The following is a 21,231-nucleotide window of genomic DNA, read 5'->3' on the forward strand; positions in this document are numbered from 1 at the left end:
GATAATTAATAATTGAACCCAGGTCCCCGAAAACAGTGGCCAGGTACTTTACCACTGAGCCACAGCAGCTTTCAGAAGCCCCTGAAGGGCAGACTAAAAGAGGTGCAGAAGGAATTAGGCTGCTCAGATCCACCTGTTTTAGGGGAGAGTTTGATCAGGAAAACAGAACAAGTGATGCCAGGCGAGACTGTCTGCCTTCTTAATGACTTAATGACTCCCAAACTAAACATTAGTAAAGAACAAGAAGCAGTAAACTGATAGACGGGGAGGAAGAAGCCTCACTGCCTTCTTAGGAACGGGAACTGAAATGAAGGGAAGTGTGAGGCCTAATCTTCCTAACCTTCAAAGATTAACCACCAAATTACCATCTGACCTTTGCAAACACTCTGCATCCACTCTGACTGTTTCTCAGGGATATATCCAGCTCACCAGATGCTGAGAGTTAGGTCTGCTTGCCAGTCTACCGCTGTCCTCTGGTAGCTAGAACTGGTCTGGTACCCTGACCAATCCTTACACACTCAAAAACCAACCGGGTCTGAGTGTGTATATTTGAGTAAACTCAACTTTGACATTTTTATCTATATTCTACAATTCTATACATTCTATCAAAATCTAGTTAGTATTAGTAATTACTTCACTGTTGGGACGCTAACTAGATCAGACTGTATCAGACTTCTTCATAACTGCACCACATTTGAAGTCATGGCGAACCCTGGTAAAGTATCAGTGTCGGGACTGTGGTGATTTATCCTCAGCAAGGGCAGCTCCAATCATTTCTAGTGGTATTTAAATGTAGAGCCAGCAGATCTTTGTTTATTCTTATGGATGAATATATTTCTAAGTCAGAATCAAAAGATATTATGTGAGTAATTTCAAAGTGGAGAAAGTCCCTGAAAGTATATTACATCACTGGCAGTGTGGTACTTGTAACACAGCATATAGAGGCCCTTAGAGGCTGGAAATTAGCATTATGATGATGCCATGTAAATTCCATGAATTGATGAAATAGTTCATAATTGAACTTTACATTTTTAAAATGTTTTTTTTCTTCCTAGATCTTTGTTTGAATGTATATTGAACCGTATCTAAGGTACAGATTATTCATTATTAGTCATTATTATGTTTTATATTGTTTTTAACTGTTTTAACTGTTTATCCTCTCCTCTCTTGCTACTGAAACATGATAAAAGGATAATATTATTCTGTTAATATTTTGATTGCACCTCTCCCCCTAAAGATAAAAAAAACACATTACTGTGGTATCATTAAACATTACATTATTACATTTTATAACATTTTTATAACATTTGGATGGTATATTAACATTATTAGCTGTAGCAGATCTTCGTCTGTTCAGTGCAGTTCTGTGTTGTTTAAGCCAAATGAGCGTTCCGAAATTTAGACCACAAAGTAGAACAGCAAGTATCAGCTCCATAAAACTGATGTAGATTTTATTTCTGATGAGTTTTTACATAAAGATATTCTGAGTTTATATGGAGGAATATGGAGTTCTACAATTGTTTATTTAATACAGAAACCAATAGAGATTAAATTAATATAGGAGTGAATTCTGTAACTCTGTAGTCATCAGTTACAGATTAAAATGAACCTTTCCTGCTATTAAAAACTCCTTTTAAACATTATTTCAACAGTAAAAATGACTTTTCATTTTAATCTAAAGGTTCTCTTACAGAGCCCAACTGCAGGATGATAACAGTCGTAATCAGCCCAGGTTGAAGCATTAGTTTTTGAAGCATGCTTGAAGCCAGTTACAGCACAGTCCTCTTTATTTTTATAATCGTTGGGCTCCCCCGGCCACCAGAATCTGAAACACACAGAGAAGCAGAATCTCCTCAGTGTTTCATATGAAGAGTTTCAGAGATCAGGCGTGAAAAACCATCAAAGCCAAAGATCAGTTCGGTGGTCTCTTACCCAGTGGTCAATGCTGAGCCATCCACCCATCTCCAGTCCCCCTCCTTCTCTTTATCCGTCAGGCCGATCCAAGCTTCAGTGCCTTTTAAGATTGCAGTGATGAACTCCTGTCGTTGTGGGAGAACAGTGTGAACAGATCATCTGAATCTGAACAACTGTGGTTAATTCTTCTCTCTCCAGAGTAAACCTGACCACAGACTTCAGACCAAAAACACCATTTCAGAGTGAAACAGCATCTTCTGCCCAAGCAGCAGTTGGTTTGTGCGTGTGTGATGTTCACCACTTCCTAAACTGGCATTATTGTGTCATGTGTTCTGAGAACTTCCTCTGATTGGACCTCTAATCTGTATATTTTGATTTATTTGGTTTGATTTATTAAGTCACATAAGGCTGGTAATTTACACCCCTGTCCCCCAGTCTGTCCCGCTGTCTCTCACCTGTTCCTCTCTACTGTTTATGATCACCAGGTCTCCTCCTCTGTCTTTGCAGTGCTGTTGGCTCTTAAACCAAATGTGTTTCTCAGAAGTGATGTAGTACAAGCTGGAGTTGAAATACCTCCATCCTGGTTTGTTGAGAGAAGTGAAAGATCTGTCAGGAGTGGAGTTCATGCATCTGTCTGCTCCACTGTTCTACTCCACCATAATATTCCACTAATTAACCTAAGGAATGATCACTCACCCAGTTTAGAAAGCAGACTTAGCAGTGCCTCTCTCTCCTTCTGTAACTGGACTGTCTTGGTGTAATTGGTCAATAACTGGTCTCTCTCTATGGTCAGGTTGGTGTAATTGGTCAATAACTGGTCTCTCTCTTTGGTCAAGTTGGTGTTACTGGTCTGTAACTGGTCTCTCTCTGCAGTGACCATGATCCACAGCACTGTGATGGCAGCCAGCAGGAGAACACATAGCACCCCCAGACACACTCCAGCCAGTCTGCAGCTTCTGCTTCCTGCAGTGAGACTCTCTGGAGAGAATGTACGTAGAGAGACCTGAGCTTTAGTTATCTGATGTGTGTTTAGCTCCAGTTTGATAATAGAGAGTTTACCTCGTTTTCTACCCAATTTGGAAGGCCAGTTACCCAATCCCCATTCATGTGACCTCCCCATATCACTAGCAATGCCCTCAACACTAAGAGGGTAAAGACTTGCACACGTCTCCTCAGACTCATGTGACCCTGGCCACCTCCTCTTTTCGACCTGTTGCTGATGCAGCATCGCTAGGTAGTCAGTTCTGATACAACAGCTAACAGACGCCTGTGCTGACCAGCATCACACTGGGAGTGATGTGAGGAGGACGTGCCATCAGTCTACCCCTGAGAGAACAAGGCCAATTGTGCTTTCTCAGACTCTGCCTGATGATGACAAGCAGGTTTCAACAACACCATATTCTCCCAAAGTTGTTGTTGTGTTTTTCTGTTTCTCCAGCTTTTGCTAGTGGGCTTGGTGTAGGTACATTTTTGGCGGCGTAAATCTAACAAGTCTAGACTATTATAATCAGTTTAGGTTTTAAAGCGACATGTTTTGAAGTTCCCTTTTGTTTATTCTGGATTTCCTTTTCAGTGAAGAGACAGCAGTGTTTGAGGCTCATGGTTTGTCCATGTATCGAACTCTCATTATTCAACTATGCTTGGAAAACAGTTTGACATTCTAGAGACACTGTGAAGTTTGGATGGAGGACCAGGCCTGAAGCTCCTCCTCCTTCCAATCTAATGTCCTGTATATTTTCATCTCTACCTTCTGTGTCTTATGAGGTTTATGCATGCAGTCCCCTCTCTTAGTCCTGTCTCTTTACATTAAGGTATGTTCCTGCCTTCTGACACAAAGGAAGACCAGTCCACAGGTTCTCAGGGTTCCCCCCCCCTCTGGATCTGGTCTGAACCCCAGCTGAGCTGTGCTGTCATCTGGGTTGCCGAAGCTAAAAATACATAAGAGTGAAAGAAAAGGAGGAGGACTTGTGGTGCTACCTGTTTGCTGTACTTGAGGAATCCTCCCTTTGTGTAAGTCTTTAGTGTCTGTGTTGGGAGCTTAATCTGTCGCAGCTTCCGGGCACTCATAGAAAACCACCACTGTCTAAACAGTATCTACTGTACAAGCTTCTGCATTCTCATAGATATCCACACACTTCTTCATTTTATACCCTCTCCTCAGCTTCTTCATGCAGATTTCAAATGCTCTGAGATTCTAATCTACATCTCTAATCCAGCTTTTCTGCTCCTCTGACTGAGGACACTACTCTTTGCTAGTTGCTGTGTAATGACCGCTGTGCAGTTTGTATTTTGTGGGCTGTAAAATAAGGAAATCACCTCCCTGATGTGGTGGAACTGTGAATGCAGCTCTCACGCTTTCTCTTGCTTTGACTTCACTCTTTTACAGTACTAGAAGTACAGTCCTAGAATTAGACAAATAAGAACTAATAAATATTACTGTGCTTTCTTTGAATATTGGCTCATGCTTTTTATGATTTATGCATGAATATTTCTGTATTGTGATCATGCATGCAGAAGGCTCCATATTAAAGGGGCTTTAGAAGGTCAAAGTGTATTCGTCTTGAAATAGTTGAATAATAAGAGTTTGGTATGTGGAAGTGACAAACCCTGAACCTCAAACACTGTAAAATAAAACCCAGCCGATCCAAAAGATTCCAAAACCCCCAAACTGTTACATCACAGTCTTGACGTGTAATACTTACACCCCCTAACACTAGCCTTTTAGTAGGGGCAATAGGGGTAACTATTGGATTAACAAGGATTTATTAATATGCAACACTTTCATATACTCATAATTATATAACAGAAATGACATGAAATTATCAAATGGTTGAAATTTGGACCATTCTGCAAAACTGGTTAAAAAAATATGTTATTCTTCTTAAATCTTTGCTCTTATGTTCACTAAACCACACCTAAGGTTCACATATCTAGTAAAAGTACAGTCAGTCTTCATATTGTTCATATTTATATTCATATTGTTGCTGTTACTGTTTTACGACCATGCTGAGGCTCCTCCTCCTTCCAATCCAGTGCCCTATAAAGTTTCACCTCTACCTTCCAATTCCAGACCCCCCAAAACAAGACTGTGTTACATCACAGTCTTGGCTCGTTACATTTACACCCCCTAACATTAGCCTGTTACCACCTCTTCTCCACATCGTCCATCAACTGGGTTTGAGGTTTCCAGTCTATATGGTCAGCTGGAAAATCAGTAATCAGTTCAGAGTGAAAGAAAAGCAGGACTTGTGGTGCTACCTGTTGTCTGTACTTGCTGGATCCTCCTTTTGTTGGTGTTCCTGATCTCATGACTTGCCGCAGCAGCCGGACACTCGTAGAAAACCACCACCGTCTCCACATTACTGACTATTAGAGCGTCTGCATTCTCATAGACATCCACACCCTTCTTCACTATATAGCGTCTGTCCAGCGTCTCCATACAGACCTCATCATTAGAAAGACTCTGAGACATCTCTGATCTATAAAAGGCTGAAACACTGAATTGCTGCGTCTGTGTCTCAGGGCATCACGCTCGGCTCGCTGCTAGTTTGCTGTGTGATATTAACTGTGCAGGGGTTTCCTTGTAGGCTGTGAAAAATGGAAGCGGTAGATAAACTTAGACTAGTGGTTGAAGTGCGAATGCAGTTCTCATGCTGCTTATGAACACATCTGACAGAGCTGTCAAACGGGCCAAGTCCAGACCATCAAAACTGTTACATCACAGTCTTGACTCATTACATTTACTCCCCCTAACATTAACCTGTTACCACCTCTTCTCTACATCGTCCCATTTCCCCTGATCATTTTCCCAGACATAAGCAGCTCCTCCCATTCTGATTTGCACTGCATTGTGGGATAACAGTGTACATTGTAACCACACTCTGTAATGGTAGCACTAGTGAGGTTTGAATCCAGGCCTCCTGGGTACAAATCAGGGGCCCTGTCGGTTGAGCTACCAATGGAAGTTAGGATAAGACCTAAAGGCCTAGCAGTCAAGAAGTGGAACAGAAAATTGGAGTGAATTAATATTTGATAATTAATAATTGAACCCAGGTCCCCGAAAACAGTGGCCAGGTACTTTACCACTGAGCCACAGCAGCTTTCAGAAGCCCCTGAAGGGCAGACTAAAAGAGGTGCAGAAGGAATTAGGCTGCTCAGATCCACCTGTTTTAGGGGAGAGTTTGATCAGGAAAACAGAACAAGTGATGCCAGGCGAGACTGTCTGCCTTCTTAATGACTTAATGACTCCCAAACTAAACATTAGTAAAGAACAAGAAGCAGTAGACTGAGAGACGGGGAGGAAGAAGCCTCACTGCCTTCTTAGGAACGGGAACTGAAATGAAGGGAAGTGTGAGGCCTAATCTTCCTAACCTTCAAAGATTAACCACCAAATTACCATCTGACCTTTGCAAACACTCTGCATCCACTCTGACTGTTTCTCAGGGATATATCCAGCTCACCAGATGCTGAGAGTTAGGTCTGCTTGCCAGTCTACCGCTGTCCTCTGGTAGCTAGAACTGGTCTGGTACCCTGACCAATCCTTACACACTCAAAAACCAACCGGGTCTGAGTGTGTATATTTGAGTAAACTCAACTTTGACATTTTTATCTATATTCTACAATTCTATACATTCTATCAAAATCTAGTTAGTATTAGTAATTACTTCACTGTTGGGACGCTAAATAGATCAGACTGTATCAGACTTCTTCATAACTGCACCACATTTGAAGTCATGGCGAACCCTGGTAAAGTATCAGTGTCGGGACTGTGGTGATTTATCCTCAGCAAGGGCAGCTCCAATCATTTCTAGTGGTATTTAAATGTAGAGCCAGCAGATCTTTGTTTATTCTTATGGATGAATACATTTCTAAGTCAGAATCAAAAGATATTATGTGAGTAATTTCAAAGTGGAGAAAGTCCCTGAAAGTATATTACATCACTGGCAGTGTGGTACTTGTAACACAGCATATACAGGCCCTTAGAGGCTGGAAATTAGCATTATGATGATGCCATGTAAATTCCATGAATTGATGAAATAGTTCATAATTGAACTTTACATTTTTAAAATGTTTTTTTTCTTCCTAGATCTTTGTTTGAATGTATATTGAACCGTATCTAAGGTACAGATTATTCATTATTAGTCATTATTATGTTTTATATTGTTTTTAACTGTTTTAACTGTTTATCCTCTCCTCTCTTGCTACTGAAACATGATAAAAGGATAATATTATTCTGTTAATATTCTGATTGCACCTCTCCCCCTAAAGATAAAAAAAAACACGTTACTGTGGCATCATTAAACATTACATTATTACATTTTATAACATTTTTATAACATTTGGATGGTATATTAACATTATTAGCTGTAGCAGATCTTCGTCTGTTCAGTGCAGTTCTGTGTTGTTTAAGCCAAATGAGCGTTCCGAAATTTAGACCACAAAGTAGAACAGCTAGTATCAGCTCCATAAAACTGATGTAGATTTTATTTCTGATGAGTTTTTACATAGAGATATTCTGAGTTTATATGGAGGAATATGGAGTTCTACAATTGTTTATTTAATACAGACACCAATAAAGATTAAATTAATATAGGAGTGAATTCTGTAACTCTGTAGTCATCAGTTACAGATTAAAATGAACCTTTCCTGCTATTAAAAACTCCTTTTAAACATTATTTCAACAGTAAATATTACTCTTTATTTTAATCTAAAGGTTCTCTCACAGAGCCCAACTACAGGATGATAACAGTTGTAATCAGCCCAGGTTGAAGCATTAGTTTTTGAAGCATGCTTGAAGCCAGTTACAGCACAGTCCTCTTTATTTTCATAATCGTTGGGCTCCCCCGGCCACCAGAATCTGAAACACACAGAGAAGCAGAATCTCCTCAGTGTTTCATATGAAGAGTTTCAGAGATCAGGCGTGAAAAACCATCAAAGCCAAAGATCAGTTCGGTGGTCTTTTACCCAGTGGTCAATGCTGAGCCATCCACCCATTTCCAGTCCCCCTCGTTTTCTTCATCCGTCAGGCCGATCCAAGCTTCAGTGCCTTTTAAGATTGCAGTGATGAACTCCTGTCGTTGTGGGAGAACAGTGTGAACAGATCATCTGAATCTGAACAACTGTGGTTAATTCTTCTCTCTCCAGAGTAAACCTGACCACAGACTTCAGACCAAAAACACCATTTCAGAGTGAAACAGCATCTTCTGCCCAAGCAGCAGTTGGTTTGTGCGTGTGTGATGTTCACCACTTCCTAAACTGGCATTATTGTGTCATGTGTTCTGAGAACTTCCTCTGATTGGACCTCTAATCTGTATATTTTGATTTATTTGGTTTGATTTATTAAGTCACATAAGGCTGGTAATTTACACCCCTGTCCCCCAGTCTGTCCCGCTGTCTCTCACCTGTTCCTCTCTACTGTTTATGATCACCAGGTCTCCTCCTTTGTCTTTGCAGTGCTGTTGGCTCTTAAACCAAGTGTTTTTCTCAGAAGTGATGTAGTACAAGCTGGAGTTGAAATACCTCCATCCTGGTTTGTTGAGAGAAGTGAAAGATCTGTCAGGAGTGGAGTTCATGCATCTGTCTGCTCCACTGTTCTACTCCACCATAATATTCCACTAATTAACCTAAGGAATGATCACTCACCCAGTTTAGAAAGCAGACTTAGCAGTGCCTCTCTCTCCTTCTGGAACTGGACTGTCTTGGTGTAATTGGTCTGTAACTGGTCTCTCTCTATGGTCAGGTTGGTGTAACTGGTCTGTAACTGGTCTCTCTCTTTCAACAGGTTGGTGTACCTGGTCTGTAACTGGTCTCTCTCTGCAGTGAACTTGATCCACAGCACTGTGATGGCAGCCAGCACGAGAACACATAGCACCCCCAGACACACTCCAGCCAGTCTGCAGCTTCTGCTTCCTGCAATGAGACTCTCTGGAGAGAATGTACGTAGAGAGACTTGAGCTTTAGCTCTTAGGTCTTTAATCATCCTTGTTTTCTTTCCTCATGCCCACACTTACTTTCATCCAGCCCACACACCACCATGGAACGATGACAGTGACACAGTGTCAAAGGGTGCCGTTATATAGTCAACATACCGTACAAACATCATAAGCTGCATATGCTTCAAATCTTAAATATGGCTGCCACAACTGGGCCAGTTTTGGCCTACAGTACAAATGCTGTTACCACTACTGACCCATAAGTGCCTTAAAGTTTGGGATGATGACCGTGCTCAAGCTTCTCCTCCCTCCAATTTAAGGTTCTTTCATTTTCATCGCTAACTTCTGTTTCCTGTATGAAAATATCTGCACCCTGTTCCTCTCTTAGTCCATTAAGGAAGGTTCAAGCTGTGTAGTACAAAGAAGACGTCGCCTGCTCTAGCTCTCTCAGGGTTCTCAGGGTTTAGGCCCCTCATACAGTCGTCTTTTCTACTTCTACAACCATAAGCTAAGAGGGTCTGGTCTAAAATCCAGCTGAGCTTTATTAGCATCTGCTATCTGGGTGCAGTTCTCAGCTAAACATAAATAACCAATTCAGTGTGAAAGAAATAGAGGGCTTGTTTTGCTACCTGTTTGCTGTACTTGCTGGATCCTCCTTTTGTTGGTCATCTCTGTCTCTGGGTTGGGGTCACGACCCCTAAAAGCATCTGCACTGTCGTAGATTTCCACCACCGTCTCCTTTTTACAGACTTTAAAAGCGTCTGCACTCTCATAGATATCCACCACCGTCTCCACGTTACCGTCTGTACGAGCGTCTACATTCTCATAGGTATCCGCATCCCCATATTCCTCCAACATATGTCCTCTGTGCAGCGTCTCCATGCGGACCCCATTATCATAAATGGTCTGAGACATCTCTAATCTGTAAAAGACTGAAACACTGAGTACAATAGGTTCTGCTCTTTGTGAGTTTGCTATCTGATAAGGGCTGTGCAGTGTGGAGCTGTGAAAAAAGGGAAGCTTTATTCAGCCTTGTGGTTGAAGTGTGAAGGCAGTTCTCATGCTGGTCATACTGTTTTTATTCTGTTAGAAAGTTACATTTAGACACAAACACAAACTCAATCTGCCTTCTTGTTTTATATTATTTATATTATTCTTTTGACAAAAAAATATGTGTATGCATTGTGATCAGACGGCAGAGTGGCGGCAATAAGTAGTCTTTAGAAGGCTCCTCCTCATATGTGCCTAAATCAGGGCAAATGTATAGCTAAGTGCACTGTGTCAGTCTTTAATGTCAGGTGAGAGAACCAACGGAGAAGTGAACACACAATGTCCTCAGTGCACAAATCCAGGTCTGCATATCTATGGTCTCTCTCTATGGTCAGGTTGGTGTAACTGGTCTCTCTCTATGGTCAGGTTGGTGTAATTGGTCTGTAACTGGTCTCTCTCTATGGTCAAGTTGGTGTAATTGGTCTGTAACTGGTCTCTCTCTATGGACAGGTTGGTGTAATTGGTCAATAACTGGTCTCTCTCTATGGTCAGGTTGGTGTAATTGGTCAATAACTGGTCTCTCTATGGTCAGGTTGGTGTAATTGGTCAATAACTGGTCTCTCTCTATGGTCAGGTTGGTGTAATTGGTCAATAACTGGTCTCTCTCTATGGTCAGGTTGGTGTAATTGGTCAATAACTGGTCTCTCTATGGTCAGGTTGGTGTAATTGGTCAATAACTGGTCTCTCTATGGTCAGGTTGGTGTAATTGGTCAATAACTGGTCTCTCTCTATGGTCAGGTTGGTGTAATTGGTCTGTAACTGGTCTCTCTCTATGGACAGGTTGGTGTAATTGGTCAATAACTGGTCTCTCTCTATGGTCAGGTTGGTGTAACTGGTCTCTCTCTATGGTCAGGTTGGTGTAATTGGTCAATAACTGGTCTCTCTCTATGGTCAAGTTGGTGTAATTGGTCAATAACTGGTCTCTCTCTATGGTCAGGTTGGTGTAATTGGTCAATAACTGGTCTCTCTCTATGGTCAAGTTGGTGTAATTGGTCTGTAACTGGTCTCTCTCTATGGACAGGTTGGTGTAATTGGTCAATAACTGGTCTCTCTCTATGGTCAGGTTGGTGTAATTGGTCAATAACTGGTCTCTCTCTATGGTCAGGTTGGTGTAATTGGTCAATAACTGGTCTCTCTCTATGGTCAGGTTGGTGTAATTGGTCAATAACTGGTCTCTCTATGGTCAGGTTGGTGTAATTGGTCAATAACTGGTCTCTCTCTATGGTCAGGTTGGTGTAATTGGTCTGTAACTGGTCTCTCTCTATGGACAGGTTGGTGTAATTGGTCAATAACTGGTCTCTCTCTATGGTCAGGTTGGTGTAACTGGTCTCTCTCTATGGTCAGGTTGGTGTAATTGGTCAATAACTGGTCTCTCTCTATGGTCAGGTTGGTGTAATTGGTCAATAACTGGTCTCTCTATGGTCAGGTTGGTGTAATTGGTCAATAACTGGTCTCTCTCTATGGTCAAGTTGGTGTAATTGGTCTGTAACTGGTCTCTCTCTATGGACAGGTTGGTGTAATTGGTCAATAACTGGTCTCTCTCTATGGTCAGGTTGGTGTAATTGGTCAATAACTGGTCTCTCTCTATGGTCAAGTTGGTGTAATTGGTCTGTAACTGGTCTCTCTATGGACAGGTTGGTGTAACTGGTCTCTCTCTATGGTCAGGTTGGTGTAATTGGTCAATAACTGGTCTCTCTCTATGGTCAGGTTGGTGTAATTGGTCAATAACTGGTCTCTCTATGGTCAGGTTGGTGTAATTGGTCAATAACTGGTCTCTCTCTATGGTCAGGTTGGTGTAATTGGTCTGTAACTGGTCTCTCTCTATGGACAGGTTGGTGTAATTGGTCAATAACTGGTCTCTCTCTATGGTCAGGTTGGTGTAACTGGTCTCTCTCTATGGTCAGGTTGGTGTAATTGGTCAATAACTGGTCTCTCTCTGTGGTCAGGTTGGTGTAATTGGTCTGTAACTGGTCTCTCTCTATGGACAGGTTGGTGTAACTGGTCTCTCTCTATGGTCAGGTTGGTGTAATTGGTCAATAACTGGTCTCTCTCTATGGTCAGGTTGGTGTAACTGGCCTCTCTCTATGGTCAGGTTGGTGTAACTGGTCAATAACTGGTCTCTCTATGGTCAGGTTGGTGTAATTGGTCAATAACTGGTCTCTGTATGGTCAGGTTGGTGTAATTGGTCTGTAACTGGTCTCTCTCTATGGACAGGTTGGTGTAATTGGTCAATAACTGATCTCTCTATGGTCAGGTTGGTGTAATTGGTCAATAACTGGTCTCTCTCTATGGACAGGTTTGTGTTACTGGTCTGTAACTGGTCTCTCTCTTTGGACAGGTTGGTGTAACTGGTCTGTAACTGGTCTCTCTTTGGACAGGTTGGTGTAACTGGTCTGTAACTGGTCTCTCTCTATGGTCAGGTTGGTGTAACTGGTCAATAACTGGTCTCTCTCTATGGACAGGTTTGTGTTACTGGTCTGTAACTGGTCTCTCTCTTTGGACAGGTTGGTGTAATTGGTCAATAACTGGTCTCTCTATGGTCAGGTTGGTGTAATTGGTCAATAACTGGTCTCTCTCTATGGACAGGTTTGTGTTACTGGTCTGTAACTGGTCTCTCTCTTTGGACAGGTTGGTGTAACTGGTCTGTAACTGGTCTCTCTTTGGACAGGTTGGTGTAACTGGTCTGTAACTGGTCTCTCTCTATGGTCAGGTTGGTGTAACTGGTCAATAACTGGTCTCTCTCTATGGACAGGTTTGTGTTACTGGTCTGTAACTGGTCTCTCTCTTTGGACAGGTTGGTGTAATTGGTCAATAACTGGTCTCTCTCTATGGTCAGGTTGGTGTAACTGGTCAATAACTGGTCTCTCTCTATGGACAGGTTTGTGTTACTGGTCTGTAACTGGTCTCTCTCTATGGACAGGTTTGTGTTACTGGTCAGTAACTGGTCTCTCTCTATGGACAGGTTTGTGTTACTGGTCAGTAACTGGTCTCTCTCTGCAGTGAACTTGATCCACAGCACTGTGATGGCAGCCAGCAGGAGAACACATAGCACCCCCAGACACACTCCAGCCAGTCTGCAGCTTCTGCTTCCTGCAGTGAGACTCTCTGGAGAGAATGTACGTAGAGAGACCTGAGCTTTAGTTCTTAGGTCTTTAACTGTCCTTGTTTTCTTTCCTCACATCCTATTAAATCACGGCCCTCAGTGCACAAATCCAGGTCTGCATATCGCATGATAGCTTTTCCAGCATTTTAGCGTCATGTTAACGGGGTAAACGCAGGAGAATGTTTATTGAGACAAACGAACACAAGATACTGAACTATAAGGCAAAATTAACACGAGGAATACCACAGTAATACAAACAGGCATGAGTGGGATAGCTAGAACAGAAACACGAGACAAACGGGTCCGAACGTGAAAGGGTAAACACACAACAGACATAGCCAAACTGAAACAGAAATTTCCAATAAAACAACTGCAGCTTACATTAGCATACATTAAATACATTATCGATGCACCTTCGTACATCCTTTTAGTTCAACAAGGCCTTTAGTTGCTCAAGGCCCAACAGTGGCAGCCCACAACGCTGTCATTAATAGCTCGGAGCTCTAACCACCACATATCCACCACTACAGATCTGGTTAAAACGTCCTTTTCATGTGTTAAGAGAGGCAGAGAGCTTTTCCGGGGGGTAGATATCATATATAACAGCCTTCTATTCTTTCTCAATAGCTCTGGAGTGAACCATGGCCTTTGCTTTGCTAGCTGATAACAGTGTAACAGCTAATGTCCAACTTCCTACCCTTGCTGCTCCACACTGTAAATAAAATGTCATCCAAATATATAAAACCACATTTAAAAGAATGTCGCTTTCAGAAATATCTTCTACGTTTCAGTGCTTCCCTTTCAAGATATATAATTATAAATATGATATAAGATAATACACACACAGTCTTTTGCAAAAGGTTTGGGCACCTGATGTCAGATTAAGTGTTGTCTGTTTTCGAACAGAGACACTCTTCTGCACATCCTACAGCACAGTTGCGGCTTATCTGCTTAATTTAGCAACATTAAATGTGGCGTGTGCAAAACTAATGGCACACCGCAGTCACTTTGGTGCTTTACTCAGACTGGAGTTTCTTTGTCCAACTATTTGCCCAAACCTCCACATCATATAGTCACTTTTCTGAGTTGCTCATTTTGTATAATCATGCAAATGGTTTTGTACAGCTGTCTGTTCAGCTTCCTTCATTATCAATCACTTTTGTCATGTCAGTCAAATGTGTCATGCTTACTCTCTGTTGAGTAGTCCTACCCCCACAAATCTAGGCATTAGCTCATTACACTGAAAAGTGCTAAACCAGTCATCATAAACCATGTGTATATATATATATATATATATAGCTCTAAATCATGACTTTCACAGATGAGGTTTTAGGTCAACCAATGGTTTTTCAGTTCTCTAAAACACACTATACATACAGAAGTACCCAGACACCTCTTTAAAGGAGTGACTTCAGCTGCTTTACATTTACATTTACATTTAAGGCATTTAGCAGCCGCTCTTCTCCAGAGCAAGAAAAACCTCAGCGAGATTGAATAGACTAATAATTTAAAGATCCTCTAATTTTAGACTCTACTAAACACAAGTCAATAAGGAGACCATAGAACTCTACTATTCGCCCAAGTACTCTCAGAAGAGGAGGGTCTTCAGTCTGCGTTTGAAGACAGCGAGCGTTGGACTCTGCTGTTCGGACACCCAGGGGAAGTTCGTTCCACTACTTCGGTGCAGGACAGAAAAAGTCTGGACGCTCGTCTTCCGAGGATTTTAAGGGATGGCGGGTCGAGCCGAGCCGTACTTGAAGCTCAAAGGACTCTCGGTGTGGATCGGCTTTCGGCCATCGCCATCAAGTACGAAGGGGCTGGTCCAGTCTTGGCTTTGTAGGCCAGCGTCAGGGTTTTTGAAACGTTGAAGACGACCAGTACCGCCGCATTCTGGATCCACGTGCACAGCTAATTTGATCGGCATGGAAAAGCATGGTCCAACATAACAGGACACTCCCAGTGTAGCCACGCATAAGTCTAAGGTCACCATGTCTAGTGCCATCTGGTACATAGAGGGCTGTAAGGCCCTGCAGCACTGGGAGCAGTGTGGAGCAGTGGAGCTGACTTCTCCAGAGAGCTGGAGCTCCAGACCATACCTCTGACATTTTTCGATCAAATCTAGTGTAAGGCCTTAGCAGAAGAGTAGAGGCAGGGAATACCAACACCCCCTATTTTCACCTATCTTCATCTCAAAGGCAACTCCAGAGCGGCAGGTGTCTACAAACATTTGGACGGGTGTTCGCCTATAGAATCCATTAGCATTCCTTAATTAAGGCATTAATTGAGGTCCTGTGGTTCTGGGTCATCCTTAGGTGGAGTGGTACCTGGTAACTGTGCCTTGTGTATGAATCGTCAATTGGTGAGTGTATTCAGACAGAGCAGGGGGTGAGGGGAGAGGTGGGGGGGGGGGTGTTCCAATTATGCAGTATGGATGCATGGTGGAAGGGTAAGGGAGGTGGAAGAGGCCATGTAAGGCCATGTGAGGCCAAATTCCTGAAAATAAGGGCCACAGTTGTAGACCATGTTATCAATATTCGCATGGCCCTACAGTATACAGTAGATGAGATACAGTAGATGAGTCATGGTTCCACATAGTACTGAAAAAAGGGTTCTCAAGGGTTCCATCTAGAACCGAAAGAGGGTTCTTTAACTCATAACAACCGTGGAACCATACAAGGTCAATTTTACCAGGCAAAAAAAAGCCATTTAAGCATCCAGTGGGTTAGAACATTGCATTGCAAGTCATTACATGGCATTCAGTCATTATTTGAGTGCCCATGGTTCTCTAGGCTCTAGAACACTTAGGGAACGAGCCCCTTTTAGCAGCTGACATAGTAAACAACAGCCCAGCCGGGTGCAGATAGTGTTACTCGGGCAGGGGAGGGAGGGAGGAGAGGAGAGGGGAGGGTAGGGGAGGGGCTCGCCGCCTTCATTGCAGCACTGTCCTCCGCGCTGTGAAACTGGAGTCACGCCGTCGCCGCCGTCACGCTCCGGACAGGTGTGTGCGTTGGCCGGGCGCCGCATGCCGCATGCCGCCGCTGCGTGCTTCTCCTCCCGCAGGGGACAGAGCAATATCTCCTTCCGCCACTTCCGCGCCCGTGCGTCCCCGATGGAATTAGACTGTGACTTCACGAGGCACCGGGGGCACTCAGCGGACGGGGGTCGCAGCGGAGGAGCCGGGGGGCTTTATTACGGCAGCACAGAATGTCTCGCCCAGAGGAGGCTACCTTCAACATCACCTAGAAGAACCAAGACCACCCCTACCACCACCAGCAGCAGCAGCAGCAGCAGCAGCAGGAGGAGGAGCAGGGGGGGCAGGGGGAGCAGGGGGGGCAGGGGGACCGTGCCGCAGTCCTTCTGCTGATCGATCAGCTCTACAGATCTAAAGGGGAGGATCTGGCTCTTGGTTATGGCTTCTAGCTCGGGGAAGGCGAGCCAGCCCCCGGGCGCGTGCAACGGGACCACTGCGGACTTCTCCAGTGTGGAGCAGGAGCTGTACGACTATCAAATGCACACCAAAATGTGCAAGAAAATAGCGCAGCTCACAAAGGTAGGCGAGAAAACACCGTGCAGCTCCCTGCATGCAGTTAATACCCCACCTACAGCCCATACCTTCAGGGTCTGGGAGAATGCTGGAGCCCAGCATCTGTGGCATGGGCTTGTTTACCAGCATGGCACAGCCAGCCTAGATAGCCTTCTTAGAGTGGCATGGTTCTGTATAATGCTCTATATGTATATATATATATATATATATATATAAAGGTTCTGCATATGGCTTATATATACAGAGCAGATCATTTAGACTAACGTTGAAGCCCAACATCTATGGGATGCTAATGTTTACCATTATTATACAGCCTGTCTGTCTTTAGCTTGTGTCTCTTTAGTCAAATGAGACAAATGTAAGGGTCTGTTTATATAAGGGTGTTCGCCTTTATAATCCATTAGCATTCCTTAATTAAGGCATTAATCAAGGTTCTGTGGTTCTGGGACATCCTTAGGTGGTGTTGTACCTGGTAACCGTGCCTTTCTATACAAGAACCCATTCTTGAAGATGGTTCTCTATAGAAACTTTTTAAAAGAACCCATTTCAGCACTGTACAGAACCATGACAACCTGAAATAATCATCTGAATGCTTAAATGGTTCTTCATATACAAGCAGAACCTCTCCTACAGGTTTCTTCACAGAGTATTTTTAAAAATAGGTTCTAAGAACAGGTCGGAGAACCACTGAATGCTAAAATGGTTCTTTATACACAAGCAGAACCTCTTGTACAGGCTTCTTTACAGAACCTAGTTCCCTTTTCAGTACTGTAAAAGTGGCAATGCTTCTTAATACAGAAGAAGAACCCATTGTAGATGCTTCTTCATAGGGTGTTTCTTAAGAAAGGTTCTAAAACAGGTCAAAGAACCATTTTTCAGCACTCTACAGAACCATGACAACCCAAAATAATCATCTCAATGCTTAAATGGTTCTTCATGCACAAGCAGAACCTCTCCTACAGGTTTCTTCACAGAGTATTTTTAAAAATAGGTTCTAAGAACAGGTCGGAGAACCACTGAATGCTAAAATTGTTCTTTATACACAAGCAGAACCTCTCGTACAGGCTTCTTTAACGTCCAAAGATCTAGTCAGCAATCCCTTTCAGTGCTATAAAAGTAACAATGCTTCTTTATATAAAAGAAGAACCTGTTGTAGATGCTTCTTCACAGAACATATTTATTATTTAAGGTTCTAAGAACAGGTCAAAGAACCCCTTTTCAGCACTGTACAGAACCATGACAACCCAAATAATCATCTGAATGCTTAAATGGTTCTTCATATACAAGCAGAACCTCTCCTACAGGTTTCTTTACAGAACCTAGTTCCCTTTTCAGTACTGTAAAAGTGGCAATGCTTCTTAATACAGAAGAAGAACCCATTGTAGATGCTTCTTCATAGGGTGTTTCTTAAGAAAGGTTCTAAAACAGGTCAAAGAACCATTTTCAGCACTCTACAGAACCATGACAACCCGAAATAACCATCTCAATGCTTAAATGCCTTACTATTAAAAGTAAATGCTACATTATATATATACACATTATATATATATACGAAAAACCTACTGTAGATGCTTCTTCATAGAATATGTATTATTAATGGTTCTAAAAACAGGTCAAAGAACCACTTTCCAGCACTGTACAGTAACTCCATTGAGAGCCACCTGAATGCTTAAATGGTTCTTCATATACAAGCAGAATCTCTTGTACAGGCTTCTTTACAGAACCCTATTGAAAGAAGGTCCAAAGAACTAGTGCCTTTTTCAGTACTGTAAAAGTAGTAGTGCTTATTTATATACAAGAAGAACCCATTGTATATGCTTCTTCGTAGAATATGTATTACTAAAGGTTCTAAAAACAGGTCAAAGAACCATTTTCCAGCACTGTACAGAACCATAATCACTCAAATAACAATGCTTAAATGCCCAAAATGAAAAAAGTAACTGCTTTATTATATATACGAAAAATCTCCTGTAGATGCTTCTTTATAGGGTATTTTTAAAAATAGGTCTAAGAACAGGTTGGAGAACCACTGAATGCTTAAATGGTTCTTCATATATAAGCAGAACTCTTGTACAGGCTTCTTTAACGTCCAAAGAATCTCTTTTAGTACTGCATAGAACCATGGCGGTTCTATGCTGTTACCTGGTTCTTCATACATGAACAAAGCCCTTATTTTCCTATAGTTCTACTATACATCTTACCTAATCCAAAGTTAATTTAATCATTAAATCATTTAACTTCATTTTTCTTAACTAAAGAGTTTGGAGTAATGTGGAGATACTGTCAGTGTTTCAGAACACTGTTCGCTCCCCAGTCCGTAGCGTACACACATGGAAACTAAGCTGCAAGAACAGTCTGTTTGACAGCGTTTTTGTCATGAACTCCAGCGTATGGAACAGCTGTTCCACTCCACCCCATTCACACTGAAGACATGAGATAAAATAAAGGGCAGGCAATATGTATATATATATATATATATATATATATATATATATATATATATATATATATATATATATATATATATATAGATAGATAGATAGATAGCAAATATTAAAGTAACTCAAATTAAAACCACAAATCATTTAAGCCTTCAGCTGGTTTTTGAGTTGCCATGGTTGCCATCCAGCATTGAAATCCAGACCACATCCGCAATGAATGATGGCCCAGAAGCGAGGCCAGATACCAGGGTTGGCAGAACCCACATGTTTTTGCACTTCTTTTGGATAAAAATGCAATACCTGATACTCACTATATCAAGATACTAATAATTGTAATGCAAATAATTATAATAATTTAATAATAATAATAATAATAATTGTTGTAACACTGTATTTAATAACACAGCTGTCTGGTACAGCAAAATGTGTCCTCTGCATTTGACCCATCTGTGGTAGTGAACACACACACACAAACTAGGGGCAGTGGGCACACACACATAGTGGTGGGCAGCCAGCTTCAGTGCTCAGGGAGAAGAGAGGGTGAAGGACCTTGCTCAAGGGCCCAACAGTGGCAGTTTGCCTAGCCCGGGTATTGAACCCACAACCCTGTCATCAATAGCCTGAAGCTCTAACCGCTGAGCCACCACTACAGGGCGACTCTTAGTAAATGCTTGTGTTTAGAGCTATAGCAGCTCTAAGAAGCATCTGAACTTGTAGCTTTATGAGCCTAGTTTTGAGCTTCTGGGACGTCATTCATGGCCTGAGTTCAGGCCTGATCATCGTTTCTAGCTGGGATAAGACTGAGATTCTGACATCCAACTGAAAATCATGAATAAAATATCAAAAATGAAGTAGAACAGAATAAAATGATAGCCTTTGCTGTTTTACTGCCTAACTCAGCTCACATTCCAGTAGGTTACAGATGGGTCAGTGGCACAGGGTCAGTATTTTATCTCAAGGCAACAGAACAGCTTGCGTTAAGTAGGGTGGAAAAACACACAAGCCGTTCAGCTCGCTGATGTCTTGTGAAATTAATGAAGACTAAAATTCTGGACCCTGGGAAGGTCCTGCCGACCCTGGAAAGGTCCTGCCGATAGTTCCACTAGTGTGCAGATGGCTTTTATTTTTGGAGGGAAGTAATAATAGAATTTGAGAGGCAGTTGAACCCACACTGGGCAGAGAAGCTACCCACATACTGTATTACATATGCATGCTTTTTTTCACACATACCTCTTTTTTCTCTCAGATCTGGAGTGGCGTACCGTGAGTATTAGCGCTACACTTTAAAAAAATAATGGTGCTGCAAAAGAACCATTTTTGTAATAAAGCTGTAACCTTTAAATTGCTAAACAACCTTTACATCAAGAGCAAGTTATTGGGGTTATTTTTAAGGTTCTTCTCGCTCACACTGTATCTATGTAATAACCATGGTTCTTTTTGGAACCACAAGTGGTTCTTCTATGGCATCACTCAAAAAAGTGTAGGCATTCGGTTCAGGCCACAAAAATCTAAACTTGGTCAAACAAAGAGAAAAAAACCCACACAAAAATATAATAATGCTAATTTCTGCTATCCCTACTGTGAGATTCTAGTAGGATGTTAGCAGAAGGTTGACACTAGTGCATAGAGCTGGGTGATATGATAAAAATACTACATCACAATATTCGAAAATATTTATCATGATACATGTAATCAGATACTAAAAACAGTAGCGATTCCTATAAACTACTATTCAGACCCTCTCCCGCACTGAATACAGTGATTTATACTCAACATCTGCTGTTCTTCATCTTTTCAATTAAACCAGTCTAATTACACTACTGTTAGTAATGAAACCTGCAGCTGATCAGTGTTTATAAAGCAATAATAACAGTATCCTCAATATGCTTAGAAAAGTATATTGTGTATCACGATAACAAAAATGATTTATCACGGTACGATAAAATATCGTTATATTGCCCAGCTCTACCAGTGCAGTCTACCAGTGCTGTCGGTCTACCGTCATTATGGTTGTCGGTTATTGTATTTAGGATTCCAGATTGGGCAATGAAAGCTATAGTATAGTGTATAGTATAGTATAGTACTATAGTATAGTATAGTGAGCTACCACACCATGTGGGAGACTGGGGTTCGATTCCCGGTCTGGGTGACTATGCTGCTGTACACCAATAAGAGTCCCTGGGCAAGACTCCTAACACTGCATTGGCCCACCTCTGTAATACGAGTAATCTTGTATGTCGCTCTGGA

General features: G+C 42.0%; 3 protein-coding genes across 4 annotated transcripts in view; 1 reads left to right on the top strand and 2 right to left on the bottom strand.

Moving 5' to 3' along the window:
* Positions 1–1,506: 1,506 nt before the first annotated feature.
* On the bottom strand, positions 1,507–5,386 carry LOC140546676 (uncharacterized). The gene is made up of 5 exons (XM_072670059.1): positions 5,173–5,386; positions 2,611–2,892; positions 2,370–2,494; positions 1,933–2,039; positions 1,507–1,825 (listed from the first exon to the last, which is right to left on the bottom strand). Exons 1-5 carry the CDS (start codon positions 5,384–5,386, stop codon positions 1,666–1,668), a joined length of 888 nt encoding a protein of 295 aa, XP_072526160.1. The 3' UTR covers positions 1,507–1,665.
* A 2,225-nt stretch (positions 5,387–7,611) lies between these two features.
* LOC140546677 (uncharacterized) lies at positions 7,612–9,816 on the bottom strand. The gene is made up of 5 exons (XM_072670060.1): positions 9,476–9,816; positions 8,557–8,838; positions 8,316–8,440; positions 7,879–7,985; positions 7,612–7,771 (listed from the first exon to the last, which is right to left on the bottom strand). The coding sequence occupies exons 1-5, from the start codon at positions 9,759–9,761 to the stop codon at positions 7,612–7,614; spliced, it is 960 nt and encodes a 319-aa protein (XP_072526161.1). The 5' UTR covers positions 9,762–9,816.
* A 6,537-nt stretch (positions 9,817–16,353) lies between these two features.
* The window catches only part of fam184b (family with sequence similarity 184 member B), a 24,697-nt gene continuing 19,819 nt past the window's right edge, over positions 16,354–21,231 (top strand). For both annotated transcript variants that reach the window (XM_072670465.1, XM_072670467.1), the window contains exon 1: positions 16,354–16,549. In XM_072670465.1, coding sequence (XP_072526566.1) covers positions 16,409–16,549 — 141 coding nt within the window. In that variant the 5' untranslated portion in view covers positions 16,354–16,408. The remainder of the gene's footprint in view (positions 16,550–21,231) is intronic.

The sequence above is a fragment of the Salminus brasiliensis genome, chromosome 24, assembly GCF_030463535.1.
Source record: "Salminus brasiliensis chromosome 24, fSalBra1.hap2, whole genome shotgun sequence".
NCBI lineage: Eukaryota > Metazoa > Chordata > Actinopteri > Characiformes > Bryconidae > Salminus > Salminus brasiliensis.